Genomic DNA, 25,109 nt, shown 5'->3' with positions numbered 1-25,109 from the left:
AATTTGTTTTCAAAATATCAATATTAATTTTTCTAAAATAAGCTTGAAAGTGTATGCCACTTAGTTTGATAGTGTTTCTTATATTTTTAGAAGTGAAAAGTTGGTGTTCAGTATGTATCTGTGTTTTAGACAGGCTGCTGCTTTACTCTATAATTATTGAAACTCCTTTCGTTATATCCATTTTGGTTATTAATTTAAAAATTTAATGTTCTGTATGTATTCCTAACCTTTTCTCCATCTTCTGAATGTGAAATATTGAACAGTGAAAGAAAAATCAAGGAGACAAAAAATTGCTGGCTTGTAAGTTACCAAAAGTGCCATTCCTGTTTGTTTTTCTCTGACTTGGTAAGATAAAATTAAAAACAGATTTAGAAGAAATAATTAGCAATAAGGAAGAAAGGTGATTTACCTTTCCTAAATGCTTTCTTTTTTCTTTTTCATTTGTCTATTGATTTTACCTAGTGTTGACAAAAACAAGTCCTGTTGTACTTCAAGACTTAGAAAGCTATTAGCCAACTACTTCTGGCTGGATAGACATTTACGATGTGCTTAGGGCTGAAAGCAGAACAAGGGCATTTAGGCACCAGAGAAACTGGCTCAGCCACAAATGCAGAAGGGAAATTTTCTCTAACATGCAAAGCAGACTGTCCAAAAGGCATTAGAACATTACATAATGGCTGGGAATGTGATCTACAGAGTCAGATCTCTAGAGTCTAGAATTCTTACTCTAACAGTGACAACAGCAAATCAAGCCAGACACTATTTTAATTTCTCTATACCACATTGTTACGTGTACTCTTAACAACGACCTGATAAGGTAGGTGTCATTACTATCATTATGGGTGAGGAAATTGAAATATAGAGGTGTTAATCACTTACTCGAGGTCATAGCTGTAAGCAATTGGGGCGGAATGCAAAAATTAAGTAACCATAATCTATAAGTCACTCTTGGCCACAAAACTACACAGTCTGTAGGCCAAAATCCAGTCAAACAACTGCCAGTGAGTGCCAAGTGTGGTAGTAGATACCTCAGTGAATGAGTAGGGTACATTAATTGAGAAACCCAGGCAGAAGGATGAGGGAGACAGTAGCTTGCTATCTCACAAGCTGGCCAGTGCTAGTAGAGTCCTAAACACACAGTTCCCAAGAAGGGGCAAACAAACTCAAAGCAAGTCCCAGTTGATGTGGTGCTATATTTGGAGTAGGTAATAAGAAAGATTTCTGGGGCAGAGTCAATGCTGTAAACTGGAAACACACAAAGCGTCAACTTGCAATAATGACAAGGGCAAACCATGGGACACGGAGACAGAGATACTTCAGCTCACTTAGTCCAGAGTTACAATAAAGAGAAAAATCTATCAATTGTAGCTGACCCAGAAATGATGCAGATTATAGAATTAATACTCATGTCATTAAACAGTTGTTATCATTGTATTCCATATATTCAAGAAGCTAGAGGAAAGAATGAACATGTTAAATAGAGACATAGAAGATAGAAAAAGACTCAAATCAAATTTCTAGATACGAAAACTGCAATGTACGACATGAAAAATATACTGAATGTGACTAATAGCAGATTAGACTCTGTGGGAGAAAATATTAGTGAACTTGAAGAGATAGCAATAGAAGCTATTCACAATTGAAAGCCAGAGAAGAAAAAATAATATATTGAAAAAAAAAATGAACACAGCATCAGTGCGATGTGAAAAGCTTCATATGGCCTAATCTCTGAATAATTAGAGTCTCTGAAGGGAAGAAGCAGAGAACAGAAAAATATTGGAAGAAATGATGTCTGAAAAATTTCCAAATTTTGTGAAAACTATAACCCACACATCCAAGAAGTTCAACAACTTCTAAGCACAAGAAACACAGAGAAAAGAAACCAAGGAAAATCATAATAAAACTGCTTAAAGTTAGTGATAAGGAGAAAAATCTTATAAGTACACAGAGAGGAAGACATTTATTATTTACAAGAGGAATAAAGATAAGATTGACAGCAGATTTCTTGTTGGCAACAATAAGAGTGAGAAGAAAGTGGAAGAACATCTTTAAAAACTAAAAGAAAAAAAGACCCAACCTGTCAGTATAGAAATCATCTCCCAATGAAAATATCTTTCAAATATTAAGGCAAAATAAAGACTTCAGATATTATTCACAAACTGAAAGAATTTGTCACCAGCAGACCTACAGAACAAAAAATGTTTAAGGAAGTCCTTCAAGCAGAAGAAAAATGGTATCAGATGAAAATGAAGAGCACTGGGAATAATAACTACATAGGCAATATAAAGACCTCATTTCTTATTAAGTTTCTTTAAAATATAATTTATTGTTTAAAGCAAAAAAATAATAATTTTATTATGGAGATAAAAACATGTAGATATAAAATATATGAAGGCAGCCGTACAAATGCCAATAAGAGAAATGGAAGAAAGGGTCTTTTTTTTGTTTTAGTTAATTAATTAATTTATTTTTGACTGCGTTGGGTCTTTGTTGCTGTGTGCAGGCTTTCTCTAGTTGCAGCGAGCAGGGGCTACTCTTTGTTGCGGTGCATGGGCTTCTCATTGCAGTGGCTTCTCTTGTTGTGGAGCACAGGCTCTAGGCGTGTGGGCTTCAGTAGTTGTGGCATGCAGGCTCAGTAGTTGTGGCACGTGGGCTCTAGAGTGCAGGCTCAGTAGTTGTGGTGCATGGGCTTAGTTGCTCCATGGCATGTGGGAATCTTCCTGGACCAGGGCTCGAACCCATGTTCCCTGCATTGGCAGGCGGGTTTCCAACCACTGCACCACCAGGGAAGCCTGAAGAAAAGTTCTTATACTATATTTGTCAAGTGGTATGATATCAATTGAAAGTAGACTGGTAAATTAAAGATGTTTATGAGGGATCCTGAAGCTAAAATAATATAACAAAGAGTTATATGTCTAACAAGCCAAAAAAGTTGATAAAATGAAATAATTAAAAAATACTCAGTTAATGTGAAAGAAGACAGGTAAAGATGGAAAGGGAAACAAAAAACAGGACAAAGAGAGAATAAATAACAAGATTGTAGATTTAAACCCATGTGTTAATAATTGCATTAGATGTAAATAATCTAAACACCCCATTTAAAAGTCAGGCACTGTCAGATTAGATAAAAAAGCAAGATCCATCTATATGCTGACCTACAAATAACCCACTTTTTTTAAATCCATTTTTTAAAATTTTATTTATTTTGCATTGTGCCAAGTCTTAGTTGTGGCCGGTGGGCTCCTTAGTTGTGGCATGTGAACTCTTAGTTGTGCCATGCACGTGGGATCTAGTACCCTGACCAGGGGTCGAACCTGTGTCCCCTGCATTGGGAGGTGAATTCTTAACCACTGTGCTACCAGGGAAGTCCCAATAACCCACTTTAAATATAAAGACACAATAGGTTAAAAGTAAATGCATGAAAAATGTATGCAATGATAAAACTAATCCAAAGAAAGCCAGAATGACTAAATTAATATCAGACAAAGTAGACTTCAGTGCAAAGAATATTCCAGGGATAAAGAGGGTCACTTCATAATGATTAAGGGATTAGTTCATCAAGAAGACTTAGCAATCCTATATGTTTGTTCACCTCATAGCACAGCTTCAAAATACATGAAGTGAAAGCCGATAGAACTGCTGTGAAAAAGAGAAAAATCTACAACTGTAGTCAGCAATAACAATATCCTATTTCAATAATTAATAGAACAAGTGAGGAGAAATCTGTAAGCATACAGAAGACTAGAACAACACTATCAATCAACTTGACCGAGTTAATACTTATAGAAGAATGCACTCAATAACAAAAAGACGTATTCATTTAAAGTAACAGTATATTAAACAGAATGGACTATATTCTAGCTATAAAACAAGTCTCAATACCTTAACAGAATTTAAGTATTATAAACGTTCTCTGGCCATAATGGAGTTATATTAGAAATCCATAGCAGATAGCTTTCACAACAAGGTCCTACTGTATAGCACAGGGAACTGTATTTAATATCCTTGTGATAAACCATAATGGAAAAGAACATAAAAAAGAATGTATATATGTATAACTGAATCACTTTGCTGTACAGCAGAAGTTAACATAACAGTGTAAATCAACTATACTTAAATAAAAAAATAGCAGATAGCTTTCTGGAAAACCCCCAAATATTTGGACAAAAGTAACACATTTCTAAATAACCCATGGAGCAAAGAAGATATCAAAATGGAAATTAGCAAGTATTTTGAACTGAATGAAAATGAAAACACACATATTAAAAACTGTGGGATGCTACTGAAGTTCTTAGAAGGAAATTTATATAAATGCATATGTAAGAAAAGAAGAATGATATCAAATCAGTGACCTCAGCTTCCATTTTAGGAAACGAGAGTACGAAGAGCAAATCAAACTCAAAGTAACCAGAAGACAGAAAATAGTAAAAGTTCGAGTGGATAGCAATGAAATAGAAGACAGGAAAAAAGAGAAAAATCAAGAAAACCAAAAGCTGGGTGTTTGTTTTTGTTTTAAAGATCAAAGAAACTGATAAACCTCTAGCCAGACTGTTCAGGGAATAAGTGAAAGGACACAAATTACCAGTATCAGGAATGAGAGAGTTGATATCACACAGTTATTAAAGGAATAATAGGGAATATTCTGAACAAAGATGTGCCAATAAATTTGCCAACTGAGGTGATAAGGACCAATTCCTTAAAGGGCACAAACTACCAATGTCTACTCAAGAAGAAATAGGTAATTAATAGTCGTATATCTCTTAAAGAAATTAAAATTTTAGTTGAAAACCTTCCCACAAAGAAAACCTCAGGTCCAGATGGTTTCGCTAGCTTCACTGGGGAATTCTACCAAACATTTTAGGAAAAAATAATGCCAGTTCTCCATATTCTCACACAGAAGATGGAAGAAGATGGACTACTTCCCAGCTCATCCTGTGAGGCAGCATTACTCTGATAACAAAAAACAGGCAAAAAGACATTACAGGAAAAGAAAATCATAGACCAATATCCCTCGTGAACATAAATACAAAAAACTTAACATTTTAACAAATTGAATACAATAATATATAAAAAAGATAATACATCATGATCAAGTTGGGCTTACCCCAGGAAAGTAAGGTTGATTTAGCATTTGAAAATCAATGTAAATCACCATATTGGCAGACTGAAAAGGAAAAAATCATGAACATCAAATTGATATAGAAAAATCTTTTAACAAGAGTCAGCATCCCCTCCTAATGAAAACTTTTGGAAAGCTGAATAGAAGGGAACTTTATGAGTATGACAAACCTCATCTATGAAAAACCTACATCTAGCATCATACTTAATGATGAAAGAGCAAATGGTTCCTCCTAAAGTCAGGAACAAGACAAATTTGTCCATTCTCACCTATTCAGCATTGCGTGGAAGCCTTTAGCCAGTATAACAAGAAAAGGAAAAGAAAAAAAGGACGTCTGATACGAATTGAAGAAGTAAAACTATCTTTATTTTCAAATGGTGTGATTATCTATGTAGAATATCCTATGTAACCAACAAAAAATTTCTAGAATTAATAAATGAGTTTAGCGAGTTTGAGAGCTTGAAATCAATACATATATTACTTGTATTCCTATGTACTAGCAACAATTTTAGAAATTGAAAATTTTAAATACCAATTACAATAACATCAAAAGTATGAAATACTTAAATATGAATCAGATAAAATATGTACAAGACTTGGTTATTGAAAACTTCAAAACATTGCTGAGTAAAATTAAAAAAGACCTAAATAGATGCAGGGATATACTGTGTTCATAGATTGAAAGACTACATAGTTATGATGTCCATTCTCCTCAAATTGATCTATAGATTTAATGCAATCTCAATAAAAAGCCCAGCATGCTCATTTATAAAAGCTATCAAGCTGATTTTAAAATCCATATAGAAATGCAAAGGACCTAAAATAGGCAAAACAATTTTCAAAAAGAAGAAAAAAATGACCTGACCTCGACTTATAAAATGATAGCTGTGAAAAATGGTGTGCTATTGGCACCAAAGTAGACAATTAGATCAATAGAACAGAATCGATCATCCAGAAATATATCCACACATATATGGTCAATTGATTTTTTATGAAATTGTAAGAGAAATTCAGTGGAGAAAGGATTTATTTTTTGACAGTGATGGAATAATTGGATATACATATGCAAAAAAACCCTTTGATCCATATGTCATACAATAAACAGTAATTAACTCAAAATGGATTATAGGTTTAAAATGTAAAAACTAAAACTGAATATTTTAGACAAAAACATAAGAGAAAATATTTTTGATCTTGTATTAGTCAAACTTTCTTAGATATAACATCAAAAGCATGATCCACAAAAATATAAATTGATAAATTGGACTTCACTAAAATTAAGACTCTGCTCTTTGAAAGACATTGTTAAGAGAATGACAAGACAAACTTTCCACAAGGAGAAATATTTTCAAATAATATATATTTGAAAAATACACACAACTCAAGAAAACATGGGCAGATAAATGATTTGGGCAAATACTGTAACAAGGAAAATATATGGTTGGCATATGAAAAGATGCTAATCATTAGGGGAATGCAAAATACACCTAAAATGCAGTACCACTACATATGTAATAGAAGGTCCAGTGTTTAAAATGCTGACCATACTGAGTGCTGGTGAAGATGTGGAATAACTGTAACTCTCATAATTGGTACATGGTTTCAACATTGTTGGTAGAAATATAAATGGTTCAGTAACTTTGGAAAATGATACTAAAATATACATGTATAGGTGTGTATATATATATATAATATACATATATATATACAAGTGTGTGTATGTATATATATACATACACACACACACATACCCACACACGCACACATATACAGGTATATACATGTCTGTATATACACACACACGCACACATATACAGGTATATATACATGTCTGTACCTTATTGCCCAGCCACTCTGAGAAATTTATGCAAGGGATATGAAAGCATGTGTCCTTATGAAGACTTGTACATGGGTGTTTATAGCAACTTTATTTCTAAAGCCAAAAGTAAAAACTGGAAACAACCAAAATGTCCATCCATAGGTGAATAGATAAAGTATGGTGTATCATATAGAAAATATTACTTAGCAATAAAAAGGAGCTAACTCTTGGTTCACACAACAATGTGGGTGAATCTCAAAATAATTAAGGGAAAGGAACAAAACCTGTAAAGCATATATATTGTTTGATTCCATTTATATAAAACTTTAGAAAGTGCAAACTAATCTAGGAAGAAGATCCGTGTTTGCCTAGAGATAGGAAGGTGGGGAGGGACAGGAGGACGTGATTACAAAGGGTCACATGGAAACTTTGGAGGCGATTTTTGGGGGGGTGATGGATATGGATGTACGTTCATTATCTTGATTGTTGTGGTGCCTTAACATGTGTAGACATGTTTCAAAACTTAGCAAATTTTACACTTTAAATATGTGCCTGTCAATTGTATAATATTTTATAATATTGTCAGTTACTTCTCAATAAAGTTGTTTTTAGAAAGTACAAAAAAATAAAAAATCCTGAGGAAAAAACAAACAAAAATCAAAATGATGGGTGAGGAATAACTAAGTGGTTATTTTAGAGGGAAATGGTGAGGGAAGACTACTCAGTGTGATCAGTAGTCTAGGTAAAAATGGCAGGTGTTTGGAAAGGTTATAAGTAGCTTGATGAACATGTTCTTCATGCCCAGGGTTCTCCCTGGGCTCACTGGATACTGAAGCTAGTGCTGTTCTGGTGATAGGTCCCTGAGGTTACTTCCTACTCTGGCCAGGATTGTCATGGAATTGGGTGGGACTGAAGCCACAAACTCAGTGTCCTTGTTGCCTGTAGAGAAAAGAGCTTGGGAAAGGAAAAAGATGATTAAAAAAACAAACAAACAAAAAACTGTAGTAAGTTTAACTTGAAAAATCTCTATTTACAAGAAAAGATTTGGTTTAATTTAGAAATGAAAGAAAGAAGAGAGCAAGGAAGAGAAGGAGGAAGCTAAGATGGGCAGGAAAATTGATGCAACTTGCCTTTATCTGAGAAACAAAATCTAAGGGCCAGGATTTTTAGAGCTCACTCACCTCTGGGTATATACTTTTGAATATGTTTTATCTTTTCCAGAGCATCTGAAGTGCCTGTGTGGTTTATTTTTTTTTAATACAACCATATTTCATTATATAACAATAAATATCCTCGTGTGACAGCAACTTTTAGAGACAAAATTTTTTTCCTGTTCTCCCAACTAGTATACTGTGATTTTAACAAAAGCTATGAATTAAGACATTGCCTTTTATATGCTAAAAATAATAGAACTAGCACTTAAAGTAGCAACCTGACAACTCACAAAGAATATTGTAAACATATCATGCCTCATTAGTTCAGTTATGTCTCACTTGGTGTCACTCATCTTATCCTTATTCAATATAACAAGTGCTTGCACGTATTTGTCTTTTTAATATTTTTTCTGTGATGTGTATCTGACCATGAGTGAATGAAAGACAAATCAATGTCATTATCAGTTGATCTCAAAATCGTAAAAATTATAAAAATCATAAACCTCAAAATCAAAGATGCTTCTTTCTAAAAGATATTTGGGACATCAATTAGATAAACCAATTGAATCAAACATTTTTTTAGGCCATCATTTAATCTTGATTTTGCTTCATTTTTAAAGAATGTGGATTGTAGGATCTAGCCTTTAGTGTTAAATTCATAAACTATTGGTAATTGAAGCAATACACACACACACACACACACACACACATCCATCTCCACACAGAGTTTTGATTATAGAGAGTAAAAACTAGGGACCTGTAGACTTTGTTTGATCTGCACATTATTATAATATTTTTAATTAGTTATGAGCGTATAGAAATAGGGAGATTTCACACACAAAAATTACATACTACTGGCCTTTCTTGAAAAAATCAGAATGTGCAACACTGAACTTTCATTCTCTTATGACACCAAAAATACAGGAACAGATTCCTCCTTTGGATGGAACACATACCCTCCAGTTTGCTCTATTCTCCACCATTCCTAGTAGCAGCCCTCACGTTAGCTCTAGCCTGCTTCATTTATCTCTATTACCTGTCTGGTAATCTTTGTTGTCTTCCTTATTTCAATGTTAATCTTTCAGTTATGGGTTTTTGAATTTACTTTTCTTCCCATTTAGGTCTTACTGGAAATTAAATGATAACTGGCCAACACTAATCTAGACTAGGCTAAACAAACACTGCTTTAAGGACACCATTAAATACAGCCAACAAGAGTAGCTGTGTAATGCTAGATGCCAAGATGGAAAGACAAACAGGTAAACTGATAGCACATCACTAGGTAATCAGAGATTGAAAATCATCTCCTTTTTCAATTTTTAAAGTCTAGGAGGCTAAGAGTTGGATTAGAGTGACAGACTCTAGCAAGTACATAATGCAGAAAGAACTGTTTACCATGCATTGGACTTTTAAGTAATATTCAGACATATAGCTAACACAATTAGAAATGTCAACATCAAATAGAAAATTGTCCATGTGTAACTTCACAATGTGTGGATTGATTAATCAAATTTCTTTTCTCTACTCTTACCCTGTTAATAATCATGGAGGGGAAATCCCTTTCAATTTTCTCTATAGATCCTACTTTTGGTCCAGATAGCATTGGAAGATACCAGAGCCATACGAAGCTGCCTGGGAAAACAGATTTGTAATTGTGAAGCATGATGATGGTCTTCCTTACAGTTAACTGGGAAACGATAAGCATTAGCCTATGAAATTTCCCCCAAACTGAACTGTGGGGATGAGCTGCCTTCTTGCTCATACCATCTGATAAATGGAATATTTCAAAGGAAAAAAATATGTGTACACACACACGTTTTATAGATTTCTGATAGGACTACTATAATGTACATGCTCAGTGGGGTTATGTGAGCAAATTTCCCAGGCAGTTTCCTCACCTGTAAAGTGAGAGTGACCAAATAGTTTTGGAAGTCATATGCTTTCAGAGAAGGAAGGACTCCAAAGAGCATCTACTCCAAACCCCTCTTTAATAATACTATAGTAGTAGTTTTGGTATTGGTGGTGGTGATTGTGATTATGATGATGATATGATAATGACAATATCATTATTATTATAAGAAATTCCACGGCCACTACAGACTAAGTGGCCTATGAAAGGTCACATATCTAGTTAATGTGAGATCCAGGACCAGAACTTAGGCCTCTCATCCTTAGTTCAGCACATGCCGTGATCTTTATGACTCTGATTCTTGGATAGAATACTGCTTCTTTTTCCCTCCTCTCATTATTGATATTGTTATGGATTTTTAAAAAAACTTTTGGTTTCTTTATACAAAATCTTTTCAGTTTGGCACTTGCTGACCAGGAAGAGGAAATTCTATGACATCATTCTCTAATTCAGTCCCGTATGAGCAATGTTGCATATTAAATCTAAATTTGATTTCTTTATATATAAAATGTCTTGAAAAATAAACAGATGCACTTTTGTTTGTAGGAATTTTATTTTTTGAAGAAGTTATTATACACTAGAATGATATATTTCTCATCCTGCACCACAATTGAGATTTGTTTTTTATAGCTTCAGTAAAATTAAAAGGTGACATTTATGGATATATATATAGACTCCTGATTGGGAAAATTACTAGTAAGCTCAAAGGGCTTATAGATAATATAAAACTACATGTTGTTAGTAAAATTTCTTAGGAAAATACATGCTTGAACAGAATTTAAGCTGTGCTAAAATTTAAGAAATGCTAGGATATATGTATTTGTTTCAGTATTATTGATTTTCTTAACCAAGGTATAATTTATGTTCTTTAGCTATCTCTAAGAAGATTGTTTAAATCCCCTAAATTGTCATATATTAAATTCAAAACATTTTTCATGATGGCCTTATTATTTTTAGCGTGATAACATTTTGACATCTTATTCACATTTCTCTTAATTGAAGTATGGCTGATTTACAATATTGTGTTAGTTTCAGGTGAATAGCATATCGATTCGTTTCTTTTTGCAGATCACATTTCTATTATTCAAAGATATCTTTATCTCCTATCATATACTTGGCACTGTGCTCAGCTCTAAGGATACATGTGATCTCGGCCCTCACACTGTTGCTAATCTGGTAGACATCTCTCCTGTTGTATTAATCTTTGAGAAAAGGTGCTGCAAGTTCAGAAAATCAAAACTGAAACCGACATAATTTATGTTTGTCTAATCATTTTATCCTCAAGCTAACACTAGAATCCAATTAAAAGACAAAATTCAGAATTTTACAGATTTTGACCATTAGCATCACTATATTATGAATTGCAGATGTCTTAGATAGACCACAAACATCCAAATCCCCCAGAATTCTTATGATTGGAATCACCTGCAATACCTGCTAATGTAGATTTCTGGGGATCCAGACCTTCAGAATCAAAATCCCACAGGAGAGGGGCCTGGAGACCATTATTATTAAGCACCCATCCCAACATGCCCAAGAGTTTTTCACATTTTCTTATATAACCTGGGTGTAGGTGAAAGGCTAATGTGCGCTGAACCACTTTTGGACTGCTGCCTTTGCATGTTCTGCCCAGATCATACAGCCCTTTGCTTTAGAATAGAGCATTAACTGACACCTCTTATTCTCAACCACTTATGCTTCTGTCAAGTCTCAGAGGCAGTAGGAAAAGTCTTGTTTAACATCCCATTACACTTAATTTAATTCATTTGTCCTCTCTTTGTAAGGTTTCTAAATATTAATAAATACATGATTAGTTAATTTAGGCATGATTAGCTTCATCACATTTTAGTTTTTCTTTCTTACTCAGACTTAGCTCAGAAAATTTGATATTCCTTAACAAAACTTCCTGGCTGTTTCAGAAACAGGTCCCTGAGGTTCCTAATTTTCCATGGTATCTTTTCCCATCCCATCCTCTCAAACCTTATATTTAATTAAGTCCCCTTCTTCCTGTCTCACAGAGGATCATTTTTGGGGATGGAAATTTCTAGAATATTCTTATTGATCCTATTTATTCTCTAAAACTCTTAATCACTGTTGTCATTGGTTATACACATACACACGTGCACATGTGTGCACACTCACAGACCCCACAGCACTTTGGGTACCAAAGAAATTAGTTGTCTTAGGAGAGGCTTTAGCTGCTGAGGTAGCAGTGATGGTAGTAGAATGGCAGAATCCTCAGAGTGTGTGCAGTCCTCCTGCCAGGCTGTGTGGAAAACGATACTTCTACTTGAAACCTACAAAACATTTCAGTGTAGGGAAGAGTCGTCAATCTCTAAATTACATTTTCATTACAGACATAAAGGAGATGATTCTCAGAAGTGGGTGTTTGGAACTGATGGTTGCATTTATTCTAAGGTAAGGACCATGAGCACAGCTTTATTCCTAATTTTTCTTTTTTCAGATTCTTATAAAATGCACTGTCTATTGTTGAGATCCAGAAATGCTTTTTTCTGAACAAATGATTTCACTCTGTTCCCAGAAATGTAGAATTTAACTCAGTTTAACTTAACACTTTCCTCTGAGGTTTTGCTTGACTTTAAAACAAGTTTTCCAAAGCCAAATATAGTTTTCTCTAATTCATCACTATGATACAACCTAGCATTTTCGGGCATCAGTTTCCTTTCTTCTATTTTTAAAATAGATTTATTATTCTAAAGAATTGAGCTATAATTGACACGTAACATTGTATAACTTTAAGGTGTACAACATGCTGCTTTGTTACATATATATTGTAATACGATTACCCCATAGCATTAGCTAACACCTCTATCATGTCACATAATCACTCTGTTGTGTATTAGATCTCCAGAACTTATTTATCTACTAGTTGCAAGTTTGTGCCCTTAAACAACATCTCCCGAATTCCTCCACCCCCCCAGCCCCTGGTAACCACCATTCTTCTCTCTGTTTCTTCACATTCAGCTTTTTCAGATTCCACATATGATATCATACAGTATTTGTCTTTCTCTGTCTGACTTAATCTCACTCAGCATAATGCCCTCAAGGTTCATCCATATTGTCATAAATGGCAAAATTTCCCTCTTTCTCATGGCTTAATAATATTCCGTTGAGTGTGTATGTGTGTGTGTGTATCACATTTTTTTCTGGTAGGCCATAAATAGTATCTTATTTTATTTATTTTCTTTCCAGTTTTATTGAGATATCGTTGACATACAGCACTGTATAAGTTTAAGGTGTACAGCGTACTGATTTGACTTACATACATCATGAAATGATGACCACAGTGAGTTTAGTGAACATCCATCATCTCATGTAGACACAAGATAAAAGAAAATTTTCCTTCTGATGAGAAATTTTGGGATCCCCACTCTTAGCAAGTTTCATATATAACAAACAGTAGTATTAATTATATTTATCATATTGTGCATTAAATCCCTAGTACTTATTTATCTTATAACTGAAAGTTTGTACCTTTTGACCACTTCCCCCTCTCCCTACTCCCCACTTCTGCAAATCTCATCTGGTTTTCTATGAATTTGTTTGTTTGTTTGTTTGTCTAGAAGTATAATTAACTACAACCCTATGTTAGTTCCTGATGCACAACATAGTGATTTGATGTTTCTATACATTACAAAATGATCACCGTAAGTCTACTTACCATCTGTCACCATACAAAAATATTATATTATTATTGACTGTATTCTTCACACTGTACATTTCATACCTGTGACTCATTTATTTTGTAACTGGACATTTGTACCTCTTAGTCTCCCTTGCCTGAGGAGACATATCCAAAAAATATCGCTAAGACTGATGGCAAATAATGTACTGCCAGTGTTTTTTTCTTTATTCCTTCATCCATTGATGGACACCTAGGTTGCTTTCATATCTTGGCTGTTGTGAGTGATGCTGCAATAAACATGGGCGTGCAGATATCTTTTCGATATCCACATCAGCTTTCTAATTTATTAAAATGAAGAGATGGCACTTTGGAAAACTGGCAATATCTACTAAAGTTGAGCATGTTTATGCAGCCCAGCAATTCCTCTATTAGTTTAATGCTAGACAGAAATAGCTAACATATCTTAAGGAAAAATATATCTACCAAAGTGTTAACAGCACTAATTGTAGTGCCTCAGTGTGGAAATTACTGAAATGCTTATCAGCAGAATGGATAAATAAAATGTGGTATATATATTCAATGAAATACTATATAACAGAGATGGAAAACTTCGGTAAAGGGCCAGATATTAAATATTTGGAGCTTGGTGAGTGATATGATCTCTGTCCCAACTTCTTAACTCTGCCTTTGTAGCATGAAAGCAGCTGTAGAAAAGGTGTGGCTGTGTTTCAATAAACCTTTATTTACAGAAACAAATGGTTGGTCATATTTGGCTCACAGGCCACAGTTTTCTGACCCTGGAGGATAGCAATGCCTATGGACAAATTACAATTACATATAACGATATATATGAGTCTCGCAAATATAATGCTGAACAAAAGAAACCAGGAGAATACACAATGCATGACTGCAGTTGTTTAAATTTTAATACCAGGCAAGCAACAAAAATATCGTGTTAGAAGTTAGGAGAGTGGATATAGCTGAAGGAGGTTAGGGAGTAAAAGGGGCCGTGAGGAGCACTTAGGTGTGTTGTTCCCTTTCTCGACCTAGGTGGTTAGTTAAACAGGTATTCACTATGTGAAAATGGGTTGAATGTACACTTACGATTTTTGTATTCTTCTGTTATGTGTATTGTATTTGTAATTACTGTGTCATACACCTGAAGCTAATGTAATATTGTAAGTCAACTATACTATACTTCAATTTAAAAAGTTTGCTTTAATAAAATGAGATTGTCCTTGAGTTCTCAAGATTTCCTTACTGTACTGTGATTCCAAGTCTAAATGGAATATTAATCATCAAGATTTAAGAGAGGCAGGGGAGGAGCTTCAAGATGGCGGAAGAGTAAGACGTGGAGATCACCTTCTTCCCCCCAGATACATCAGAAATACATCTACATGTGGAACAACCCCTACAGAACACCTACTGAACACTGGCAGAAGACCTCAGACTTCCCAAAAGGCAAGAAACTCCCCACGTATCTGGGTAGGGCAAAAGAAAAAACAGACACAAAAGAATAGGGACGGGACCTGCACCAGTGGGAGGGAGCTGTGAAGGAGGAAAGGTTTCCACACGCTAGAAGCCCCTTCGCGGGCAGAGACTGCGGGTGGCAGAGGGGGGGAAGCTTCGGAGCCGCGGAGGAGAGCGCAGCAACAGGGGTGCGGAGGGCAAAGTGCAGAGATTCCTGCACAGAGGATCGGTGCCAACCGGCACTCACCAGCCCGAGAGGCTTGTCTGCTCACCCGCCGGGGCGGGCGGGGCTGCGAGCTGAGGCTCGGACTTTGATCAGAGCTCAGGGAGAAGACTGGCAGCGTGAACACAGCCTGAAGGGGGCTAGTGCGCCACGGCTAGCCGGGAGGGAGTCCGGGAAAAAATCTGGAGCTGCCAAGAGGCAAGAGACCTTTTCTTCCCTCTTTGTTTCCTGGTGCGTGCGGAGAGGGGATTAAGAGCGCCGCTTAAAGGAGCTCCAGAGACAGGCGTGAGCCGCGGCTATCAGCGCGGACTCCCAGAGACGGGCATGGCATGCTAAGGCTGCTGCTGCCGCCACCACGAAGCCTGTGTGCAAGTACAGGTCACTATCCACACCTCCCCTCCCAGGAGCCTGTGTAGCCCGCCACTGCCAGGGTCCCGGGTACCAGGCACAACTTTCCCGGGAGAACGCCCGGTGGGCCTCAGGCTGGTGCAACGTCACGCCGGCCTCTGCCGCCGTAGGCTCACGCCGCATCTGTACCCCTACCTCCCTCTGGCCTGAGTGAGCCACAGACCCCAATCAGCTGCTCCTTTAACCCCTCCTGTCTGAGCGGGGAACAAATGCCCTCAGGCTACCTACACGCAGAGGTGGGTCCAAATCCAAAGCTGAACCCCAGGAGCTGTGCGATCAAACAAGAGAAAGGGAAATCTCTCCCAGCACCCTCAGGAGCACCGGATTAAATCTCCACAATCAGCTTGATGTATGTGCATCTGTGGAATACCTGAATAGACAACGAATCATCCCAAAATTGAGGCGGTGGACTTTGGGAGCAATGATATATATATATTTTTTCCCTTTTTCTCTTTTTGTGAGTGTGTATGTGTATGCTTCTGTGTGTGATTTTGTCTGTATAGCTTTGCTTTTACCATTTGTCCTAGGGTTCTGTGTGTCGGGGGTTTTTTTTGTTTTGTTTTGCTTTTTTTGTGCGGTACACGGGCCTCTCACTGCTGTGGCCTCTCCCGCCGCCGAGCAGAGGCTCTGGACGCACAGGCCCAGCAGCCATGACTCACGGGCCCAGCTGCTCTGCGGCATGTGGGATCCTCCTGGACCGGGGCACGAGCCCGCGCCCCCTGCATTGGCAGGAGAACTCTCAACCACTGCGCCACCAGGGAGGCCCCGTTGTTTTTTTTAATATAGTTTTTAGCGCTTGCTATCATTGGTGGATTTGTTTTTTGGTATGGTTGCTCTCTTCTTTCTTTTGTTTTTTTATTACTTTTTAAATTTAAAAAATTTTTAATAATTATTTTCTATTATTTATTTTAATACCTTTATTTTATTTTTTCCTTTCTTCCTTTTTTTCTCCCTTTTACTCTGAGCCGTTTGGATGACAGTGCTCCAGCCAGGCATCAGGCCTGTGCTTCTGAGGTGGGAGAGCCGAGTTCAGGACATTACTCCACCAGAGACCTCCCAGCTCCATGTAACATCAAAAGCGAAAATCTCCAAGAGATCTCCATCTCAATGCCAAGACCCAGCTCCACTCAACGACCAGCAAGCTACAGTGCTGGACACCCTATGCCAAACAACTAGCAAGACAGGAAAACAACCCCACCCATTAGCAGAGAGGCTGCCTAAAATCATAATAAGGTCACAGACACCCCAGAACACACCACCAGATGCGGACCTGCCCACCAGAAAGACAAGATCCAGCCTCATCCACCAGAACACAGGCGCTGGTCCCCTCCACCAGGAAGCCTACACAACCCACTGAACCAACCTAAGCCACTGCGGGCAGACGCCAAAAACAATAGGAACTACGAACCTGCAGCCAGCAAAAAGGAGACCCCAAACACAGTAAGGTAAGCAAAATAAAAAGACAGAGAAACACACAGCAGATGAAGGAGCAAGGTAAAAACCCACCAGACCAAACAAATGAAGAGGAAATAGGCAGTCTACCTGAAAAAGATTCAGAATAATGGTAGTAAACGTGATCCAAAATCTCAGAAATAGAATGGAGAAAATACAAGAAACGTTTAACAAGGACCTAGAAGAACTAAAGAGCAAACAAACAATGATGGACAACACAATAAATGAAATTAAATATTCTCTAGAAGGAATCAATAGCAGAGTAACTGAGGCACAAGAACAGATAAGTGACCTGGAAGATAAAATAGTGGAAATAACTACTGCAGAGAAGAATAAAGAAAAAAGAATGAAAAGAATTGAGGGCAGTCTCAGAGACCTCTGGGACAACATTAAACGAACCAACATTCGAATTAACGGGGTCCCAGAAGAAGAAGAGTAAAAGAAAGGGACTGAGAAAATATTTGAAGAGATTATAGTTGAAATTTTTCCTAATATGGGAAAGAAAATAGTTAAGTCCAGGAACGGCAGAGAGTCCCATACAGGCTAAATCCAAGGAGAAACATGCCAAGACACATATTAATCAAACTATCAAAAATTAAATACAAAGAAAAAATATTAAAAGCAGCAAGGGAAAAACAATGAATAGCATACAAGGGAATCCTTGTATAACAGCTGATCTTTCAGTAGAAACTCTGCAAGCCGGAAGGGAGTGACAGGACATATTTAAAGTGATGAAAGGGAAAAACCTACAACCAAGATTACCCAGCAAAGATCTCATTCAGATTCGATGGAGAAATTAAAACCTTTACAGACAAGCAAAAGCTAAGAGAATTCAGCACCACCAAACCAGCTTTACAACAAATGCTAAAGGAACTGCTCTAGGCAGGAAACATGAGAGAAGGAAAAGACCTACAATAACAAACCCAAAACAATTAAGAAAATGGTAATAGAAACATACGTATTGATAATTACCTTACAAGTAAATGGATTAAATGCTCCAACCAAAAGACACAGACTGGCTGAATGGATACAAAAACAAGACCCATATATATGCTGTCTACAAGAGACCCACTTCAGACCTAGGGACACATACAGACTGAAAGTGAGGGGATGGAAAAAGATATTCCATGCAAATGGAAACCAAAAGAAAGCTGGAGTAGCAATACTCATATCAGAGAAAATAGACTTTAAAACAAAGACTGTTACGAGAGACGAAGAAGGATACTACATAATGATCAAGGGATCAATCCAAGAAGAAGATATAACAATTGTAAATATTTATGCACCCAACATAGGAGCACCTCAATATATAAGGCAAATGCATAGCCATAAAAGGGGAAATTGACAGTAACACAATCATATTGGGGGACTTTAACACCCCATTTTCACCAATGGACAGATCGTCCAAATTGATAATAAATAAGGAAACACAACATTTAAATGATACATTAAAGAAGATGAACTTAATTGATATTTATAGGACATTCCATCCAAAAACAACAGAATACACATTCTTCTCAAGTGCTCATGGAACATTCTCCAGGATAGATCATATCTTGAGTCACAAATGAAGCCTTGGTAAATTTAAGAAAATTGAAATCATATCAAGTATCTTTTCTGACCATAATGCTATGAGACTGGATATCAATCACAGGAAAAAAAACTGTAAAAATTACATGGGCTTCCCTGGTGGCACAGTGGTTGAGAGTCTGCCTGCCAATGCAGGGGACACGGGTTTGTGCCCTGGTCCAGGAAGATCCCACATGCCGCGGAGCGGCTAGTCCCGTGAGCCATGGCTGCTGAGCCTGTGTGTCTGGAGCCTGTGCTCCTCAATGGGAGAGGCCACAACAGTGAGAGGCCTGTGTATTGCAAAAAAAAAAACAACAAAAAAACCCCAAACACATGGAGGCTAAACAATACACTACTAAATAACCAAGAGATCACTGAAGAAATCAAAGAGGAAGTTAAAAAATACCTAGAAACAAATGACAATGAAAACAAGATGACCCAAAACCTATTGGATGCAGCAAAAACAGTTCTAAGAGGGAAGATTATAGCAATACCATCCTACCTTAAGAAACAAGAAACATCTCAAATAAACAACCTAACCTTACACCTGAAGCAATTACAGAAAGAACAAAAAAACCCTGAAGTTAACAGAGGGAAATAAATCATAAAGATCAGATCAGAAATAAGTGAAAAAGAAATGAAGGAAACAATAGCAAAGATCCTTAAAACTAAACGCTAGTTCTTTGAGAAGATAAACAAAATTGATAAACCATTAGCCAGACTCATCAAGAAAAAAAGGGAGAAGACTCAAATCAATAGAATTAGAAGTGAAAGAAGAGAAGTAACAACTGACACCACAGAAATACAAAAGATCAAGAGAGATTACTACAAGCAACTATATGCCAATAATATGAACAACCTGGAATAAACAGACAAATTCTTAGAAGAGCACAACCTTCTGAGACTGAACCAGGAAGAAAGAGAAAATATAAAAGAGCAATCACAAGCACTGAAATTGAAACTGTGATTAGAAATCTTCCAACAAACAAAAGCCCAGGACCAGATGGTTTCACAGATGAATTCTATCAAACATTTAGAGAAGACCTAACACCTATCCTTCTCAAACTCTTCCAAAATATAGCAGAGAGAGGAACACTCGCAAACTCATTCTACGAGGCCACCGTCACCCTGATACCAAAACCAGACAAAGATGTCACAAGGAAAGAAAAATACAGGCCAATATCACTGATGAACTTAGATGCAAAACTCCTCAACAAAATACTAGCAAACAGAATCCAACAGCACATTAAAAGGATCATACACCATGATCAAGTGGGGTTTATTCCAGGAATGCAAGAATTCTTCAATATATGCAAATCAATCAATGTGATATGTCATATTAACATATTGAAGAATAAAAACCATATGATAATCTCAATAGATGCAGAAAAAGCTTTCAACAAAATTCAACACCCATTTACGATAGAAAGCCTCCAGAAAGTAGGCATAGAGGGAACTTACCTCAACATAATAAGGGCCATATATGACAAACCCACAGCCAACATTGTCCTCAATAGTGAAAAACTGAAACCATTTCCACTAAAATCAGGAACAAGACAAGGTTGCCCACTCTCACCACTATTATTCAACATAGTTTTGGATGTTTTAGCCACAGCAATTAGAGAAGAAAAGGAAATAAAAAGAATCCACATCAGAAAAGAAGAAATAAAGCTGTCACTGTTTGCAGATGATATGATACTATACATAGAGAATCCTAAAGATGCTACCAGAAAGCTACTAGAGCTAATCAATGAATTTGGTAAAGTAGCAGGATACAAAATTAATGCACAGAAATCTCTTGCATTCCTCTACACTAATGATGAAAAATCTGAAAGTGAAATTGAGGAAACACTCCCATTTACCATTGCAAGAAAAAGAATAAAATTCCTAAGAATAAACCTACCTAAGGAGACAGAAGACCTGTATGCAGAAAACTATAAGACACTGATGAAAGAAATTAAAGATGTTACAAATAGATTGAGAGATATACCATGTTCTTGGATTGGAAAAATCAACCTTGTAAAAATGACTATACTACCCAAAGCAATATACAGATTCAATGCAATCCCTATCAAACTACCACTGGCATTTTTCACAGAATTAGAACAAAAAAGTTCACAGTTTGTATGGAAACACAGAAGACTCTGAATAGCCAAAGAAATCTTGAGAAAGAAAAACGGAGCTTGAGGAATCAGGCTCCCTGACTTCAGGCTATACTACAAAGCTACAGTAATCAAGACAGTATGGTAGTGGCACAAAAACAGAAATATAGATCAATGGAACAGGATAGAAAGCCCAGAGATAAACCCACGCACATATGGTCACTTTGTTTTTGATAAAGGAGGCAAGAATATACGATGGAGAAAAGACAGCCTCTCAATAAGTTGTGCTGGGAAAACTGGACAGCTACATGTAAAAGAATGAAATTAGAACACTCCCTAACACCATACACAAATATAAACTCAAAATTGATTAAAGGCCTAAATGTAGGGCCAGACACTATCAAACTCTTAGAGGAAAACATAGGCAGAACACTCTATGACATAAATCACAGCAAGATCCTTTTTGACCCACCTCCTAGAGAAATGGAAATAAAAACAAAAATAAACAAATGGGACCTAATGAAACTTCAAAGCTTTTGCACAGCAAAGGGAACCATAAACAAGATGAAAAGACAACCCTCAGAATGGGAGAAAATACTTGCAAATAAAGCAACTGACAAAGGATTAATCTCCAAGATTTACAAGCAGCTCATACAGCTCAATATTAAAAAAAACCAAACAACCCAATCCAAAAATGGGCAGAAGACCTAAATAGCCATTTCTCCAAAGACGATATATTGCTAACAAACACATGAAAGAATCCTCAACATCATTAATCATTAGAGAAATGCAAATCAAAACTACCATGAGATACCATCTCACACCAGTTAGAATGGCCATCATCAAAAAAATCTACAACCAATAAATGCTGGAGAGGGTGTGGAGAAAAGGGAACCCTCTTGTACTTTTGCTGGGAATGTAAATTGATACAGCCACTATGGAGAACAGTATGGAGGTTCCTTAAAAAACTAAAAATAAAAGTGCCATATTACCCAGCAATCCCATTACTGGGCATATACCCTGAGAAAACCATAATTCAAAAAGAGTCATGTACCACAATGTTCATTGCAGCTCTTTCTACAATAACCAGGACATGGAAGCAACCTAGGTGTCCATTGACAGATGAATGGATAAAGAAGATGTGGCACATATATACAATGGATTATTACTCAGCCATAAAAAGAAATGAAATTGAGTTATTTGTAGTGAGGTGGATGGACCTAGAGTCTGTCATACAGGGTGAAGTAAGTCAGAACGAGAAAAACAAATTCTGTATGCTAACACATATATATGGAATCTAAAAAAAAAAAAAAGGTCATGAAGTACCTAGGGGCAGGTCGGGAATAAAGTCACAGACCTACTAGAGCATGGACTTGCGGATATGGGGAGGGGGAAGGGTAAGCTGTGCCAAAGTGAGAGTGGCATGGACATATATACACTACCCAACGTAAAATAGATAGCTAGTGGGAAGCAGCTGCATAGCACCGGGAGATCAGCTCGTTGCTTTGTGACCACCTAGAGGGGTGGGATAGGGAGTGTGGGAGGGAGGGAGATGCCAGAGGGAAGAGATATGGAGATATATGTATATGTATAGCTGATTCACTTTGTTATAAAGCAGAAACTAACACAACATTGTAAAGCAATTATACTCCAATAAAGATGTTAAAAAATAAATTATCTTTAAAAGGAAAAGTTAATAATGTGCAATAGTAATGTTTCATTTAAGTACTTGTATGATACCTGAGCGCACGAGTTATTTCAACATTGATTGTGTTTGACCAAGGTGGAGGCACTCTCTGTAAGGCTGTTTTAATATGTATACCTTTGTGCCTAAATTGCATTGAATTAAAAGTAACTGATATAAAAAAAAATTTAAGAGAGGCAAAAATTAGACTAATCACATGGTATCTGTTAGTGTTTGCCTCAGAATCCCACCATGATGATTTCAGAAATGCTAAGTTACTCAGGTGAATGAAACTGAAAATACATGGTGTATTAATTTTGCAGGGCTGCTATAAAAAGCACCGTAAACCGGCTGGCTTAAAACAGCAGGAATTTTTTCTCTCTCAGTTCTGGAGGCCAGAAGTCTGAAATCAAGGTGTTCCCCAGTGCTGTGTTCCATCCTGATCCTCTATGGGAAGATCCTTCCTTGCCTCTTCCATCTTCTGGTACCCAGACACTCCTTGATTCGTGGCAGCATAACTCCAGTCTCTGCCTCCATCTTCACGTGGCCACCTCCCTCCGTATCTGAGTCTTCACATGGCATTGTCCTCTGTGTGTGTCTGGGTTCAAATTTCTCCGTTCTAATAAGGACACCAATCATATTGGATTAGAGCTCATCCTAATGACCTAATATTAATTTGATTACATCTACAGAGACCTTATTTCCAAATAAGGTCACATTTACAGTACCAAGGGTTAGGACCTCAAGGTACTTTTTGGAAGGGGACATCATTCAACCTGTAACACATAGCACGGTAGTTATAATTTATTCCCTCACAGTGCCAGATCCACCGTTCATTGCCTGGCTCCTGCCTTGGGCAGCTTCACAGCAGAGTACTGCCAGTGGGCACCTTCTTGTGAATGGTTTCCGTGAGCATATTCCTTGTGAGTGACTTTTTAGTGAAGTGTTGTCAACTAGGCACCTCGCTGTGGATGGCTTCCCCGGGTGCTCCAAAGGCACATTAACAGTGACTCCTACTGGTGCACTCCCTCGGGGACTTCTTCAACATCCAGTGAGCCACAGCTGTGCCCTCAGTGTGCTCTGGATCTCAACGTTGGGTCAGGCCTCTTCGTTGGGCATTCTGTCTCAGGCCTAGGAGTAGTGGGCTCCCTATATCTGCTATTCGTATATTCTTTAGTGTTTTGTTTAATTCTTACTAACCAGTTTCCTGTCACTATAATCCTCTGTTACTAATCGTTTATATTAAACTTTCCTGTTCCAAATACTACATGGTTTCTATCTCCTTATTAGACCCTGACTAATAAACATGGTACCTTTACTTCTGTAGTGTTCTAGAAGTTGAGCTGTTATTCCATGGCAACCCTCATCATTTTAACAGTTTCGAGCATTTTATACAATTTAAGTTTAAAAATTATCATAACAGCATTTCCCTGAGTACTTAAAATCCCAACCCCATTCACTAACTCGATCAGGACTTTCAGCTCTGTTCCTAAGCAGACATTTTGACATAATCATCAAATGTCAAAGCATTTTAATAATTACCTTTAACTTCATTCTGAGATTCATCCCAGCTTTCTCCTTATCTCATTTCTGACCCCACTACATTACCCACTCAGAGTGAGGTTCTAGGTTGTTGGAGAGGGAGCTTGTACATCTTGGTTAAAAAAAAAAAAAAAAAAAAAGGAATTTTGAGACTGTATCAAAATATCTCTGCAGCTCCTTGGCCTGTACCTGCACATGAGGACGTCGTTCTGAGACATACCTAAATAGAGCTGACTCCTATTGCCCAAGAACATAATTATGTCTTATATAAGTATTGCCCTTCCCACCAACAGACATAGAAGAGCAGGACCAAGGTTTAAGTGTATTCTTTTCTCTCTCAAAATTCAGGTACCTAAACATCCATTTCTACTCTGCTGTCCTTTTTACCTCTCCTTTTCTTGCAACTTATAATTTTCTAATTTTTCACAACACTTCTATTGTGAGCTAGCAAATAATGTATACTTTTGTGTTTCAAACACAAATTATTTTTAAGAGACTTTTGATTCTAAAATTTTTAATGTTCTGTTCACAAACACGATTGCTGATTTTTTAAAGTTACAGTTCTTCTAGATTCAAAGAGCAAAACTATTTATTAATGAGGCATTTCACTCTTTTAGAGGTTTAGAAATTTTGATTAGATCTAAATTTAGTCATCCAAAACTATATCCATCTAGTTAAGGCTAAAATGGAGTATAATTTGATAATTATTTGCTGCTGGATCATACATGGAGCTCATTCCATTCATTAAAAAAGACAGAATTACTGTGTTAAGATATTAATAACTAATCTTGGCTCCACCACTTATTTGCTGTGTGGCCTTAGGCAAGTCATTTAACCTTTCCAAGCTTCACATTATTTGTCTGCAAAATATAGCTATAATACTAGTATTTTAAGTATTAGGCACAGATTCTGGCCTATCGATAGACACTGGCATATCAATTCTGGCTAAGCGACCATTTGTAACTATTAATGATAATAATAATGAACAAATTTAAATACAATATTGCATTTT

General features: G+C 36.8%; 1 protein-coding gene across 1 annotated transcript in view; it reads left to right on the top strand.

The window, feature by feature from the left end:
* The window catches only part of DCDC1 (doublecortin domain containing 1), a 435,371-nt gene that overhangs the window by 238,306 nt on the left and 171,956 nt on the right, over positions 1 to 25,109 (top strand). Inside the window, exon 16 of the mRNA XM_065882422.1 lies at positions 12,359 to 12,419. Within this exon, the coding sequence (XP_065738494.1) occupies positions 12,359 to 12,419 (61 nt within the window). The remainder of the gene's footprint in view (positions 1 to 12,358; positions 12,420 to 25,109) is intronic.

The sequence above is a fragment of the Phocoena phocoena genome, chromosome 8 (genome assembly GCF_963924675.1).
Source record: "Phocoena phocoena chromosome 8, mPhoPho1.1, whole genome shotgun sequence".
Taxonomy (NCBI): domain Eukaryota; kingdom Metazoa; phylum Chordata; class Mammalia; order Artiodactyla; family Phocoenidae; genus Phocoena; species Phocoena phocoena.
This window is presented reverse-complemented; position numbering and strand designations above follow the sequence as displayed.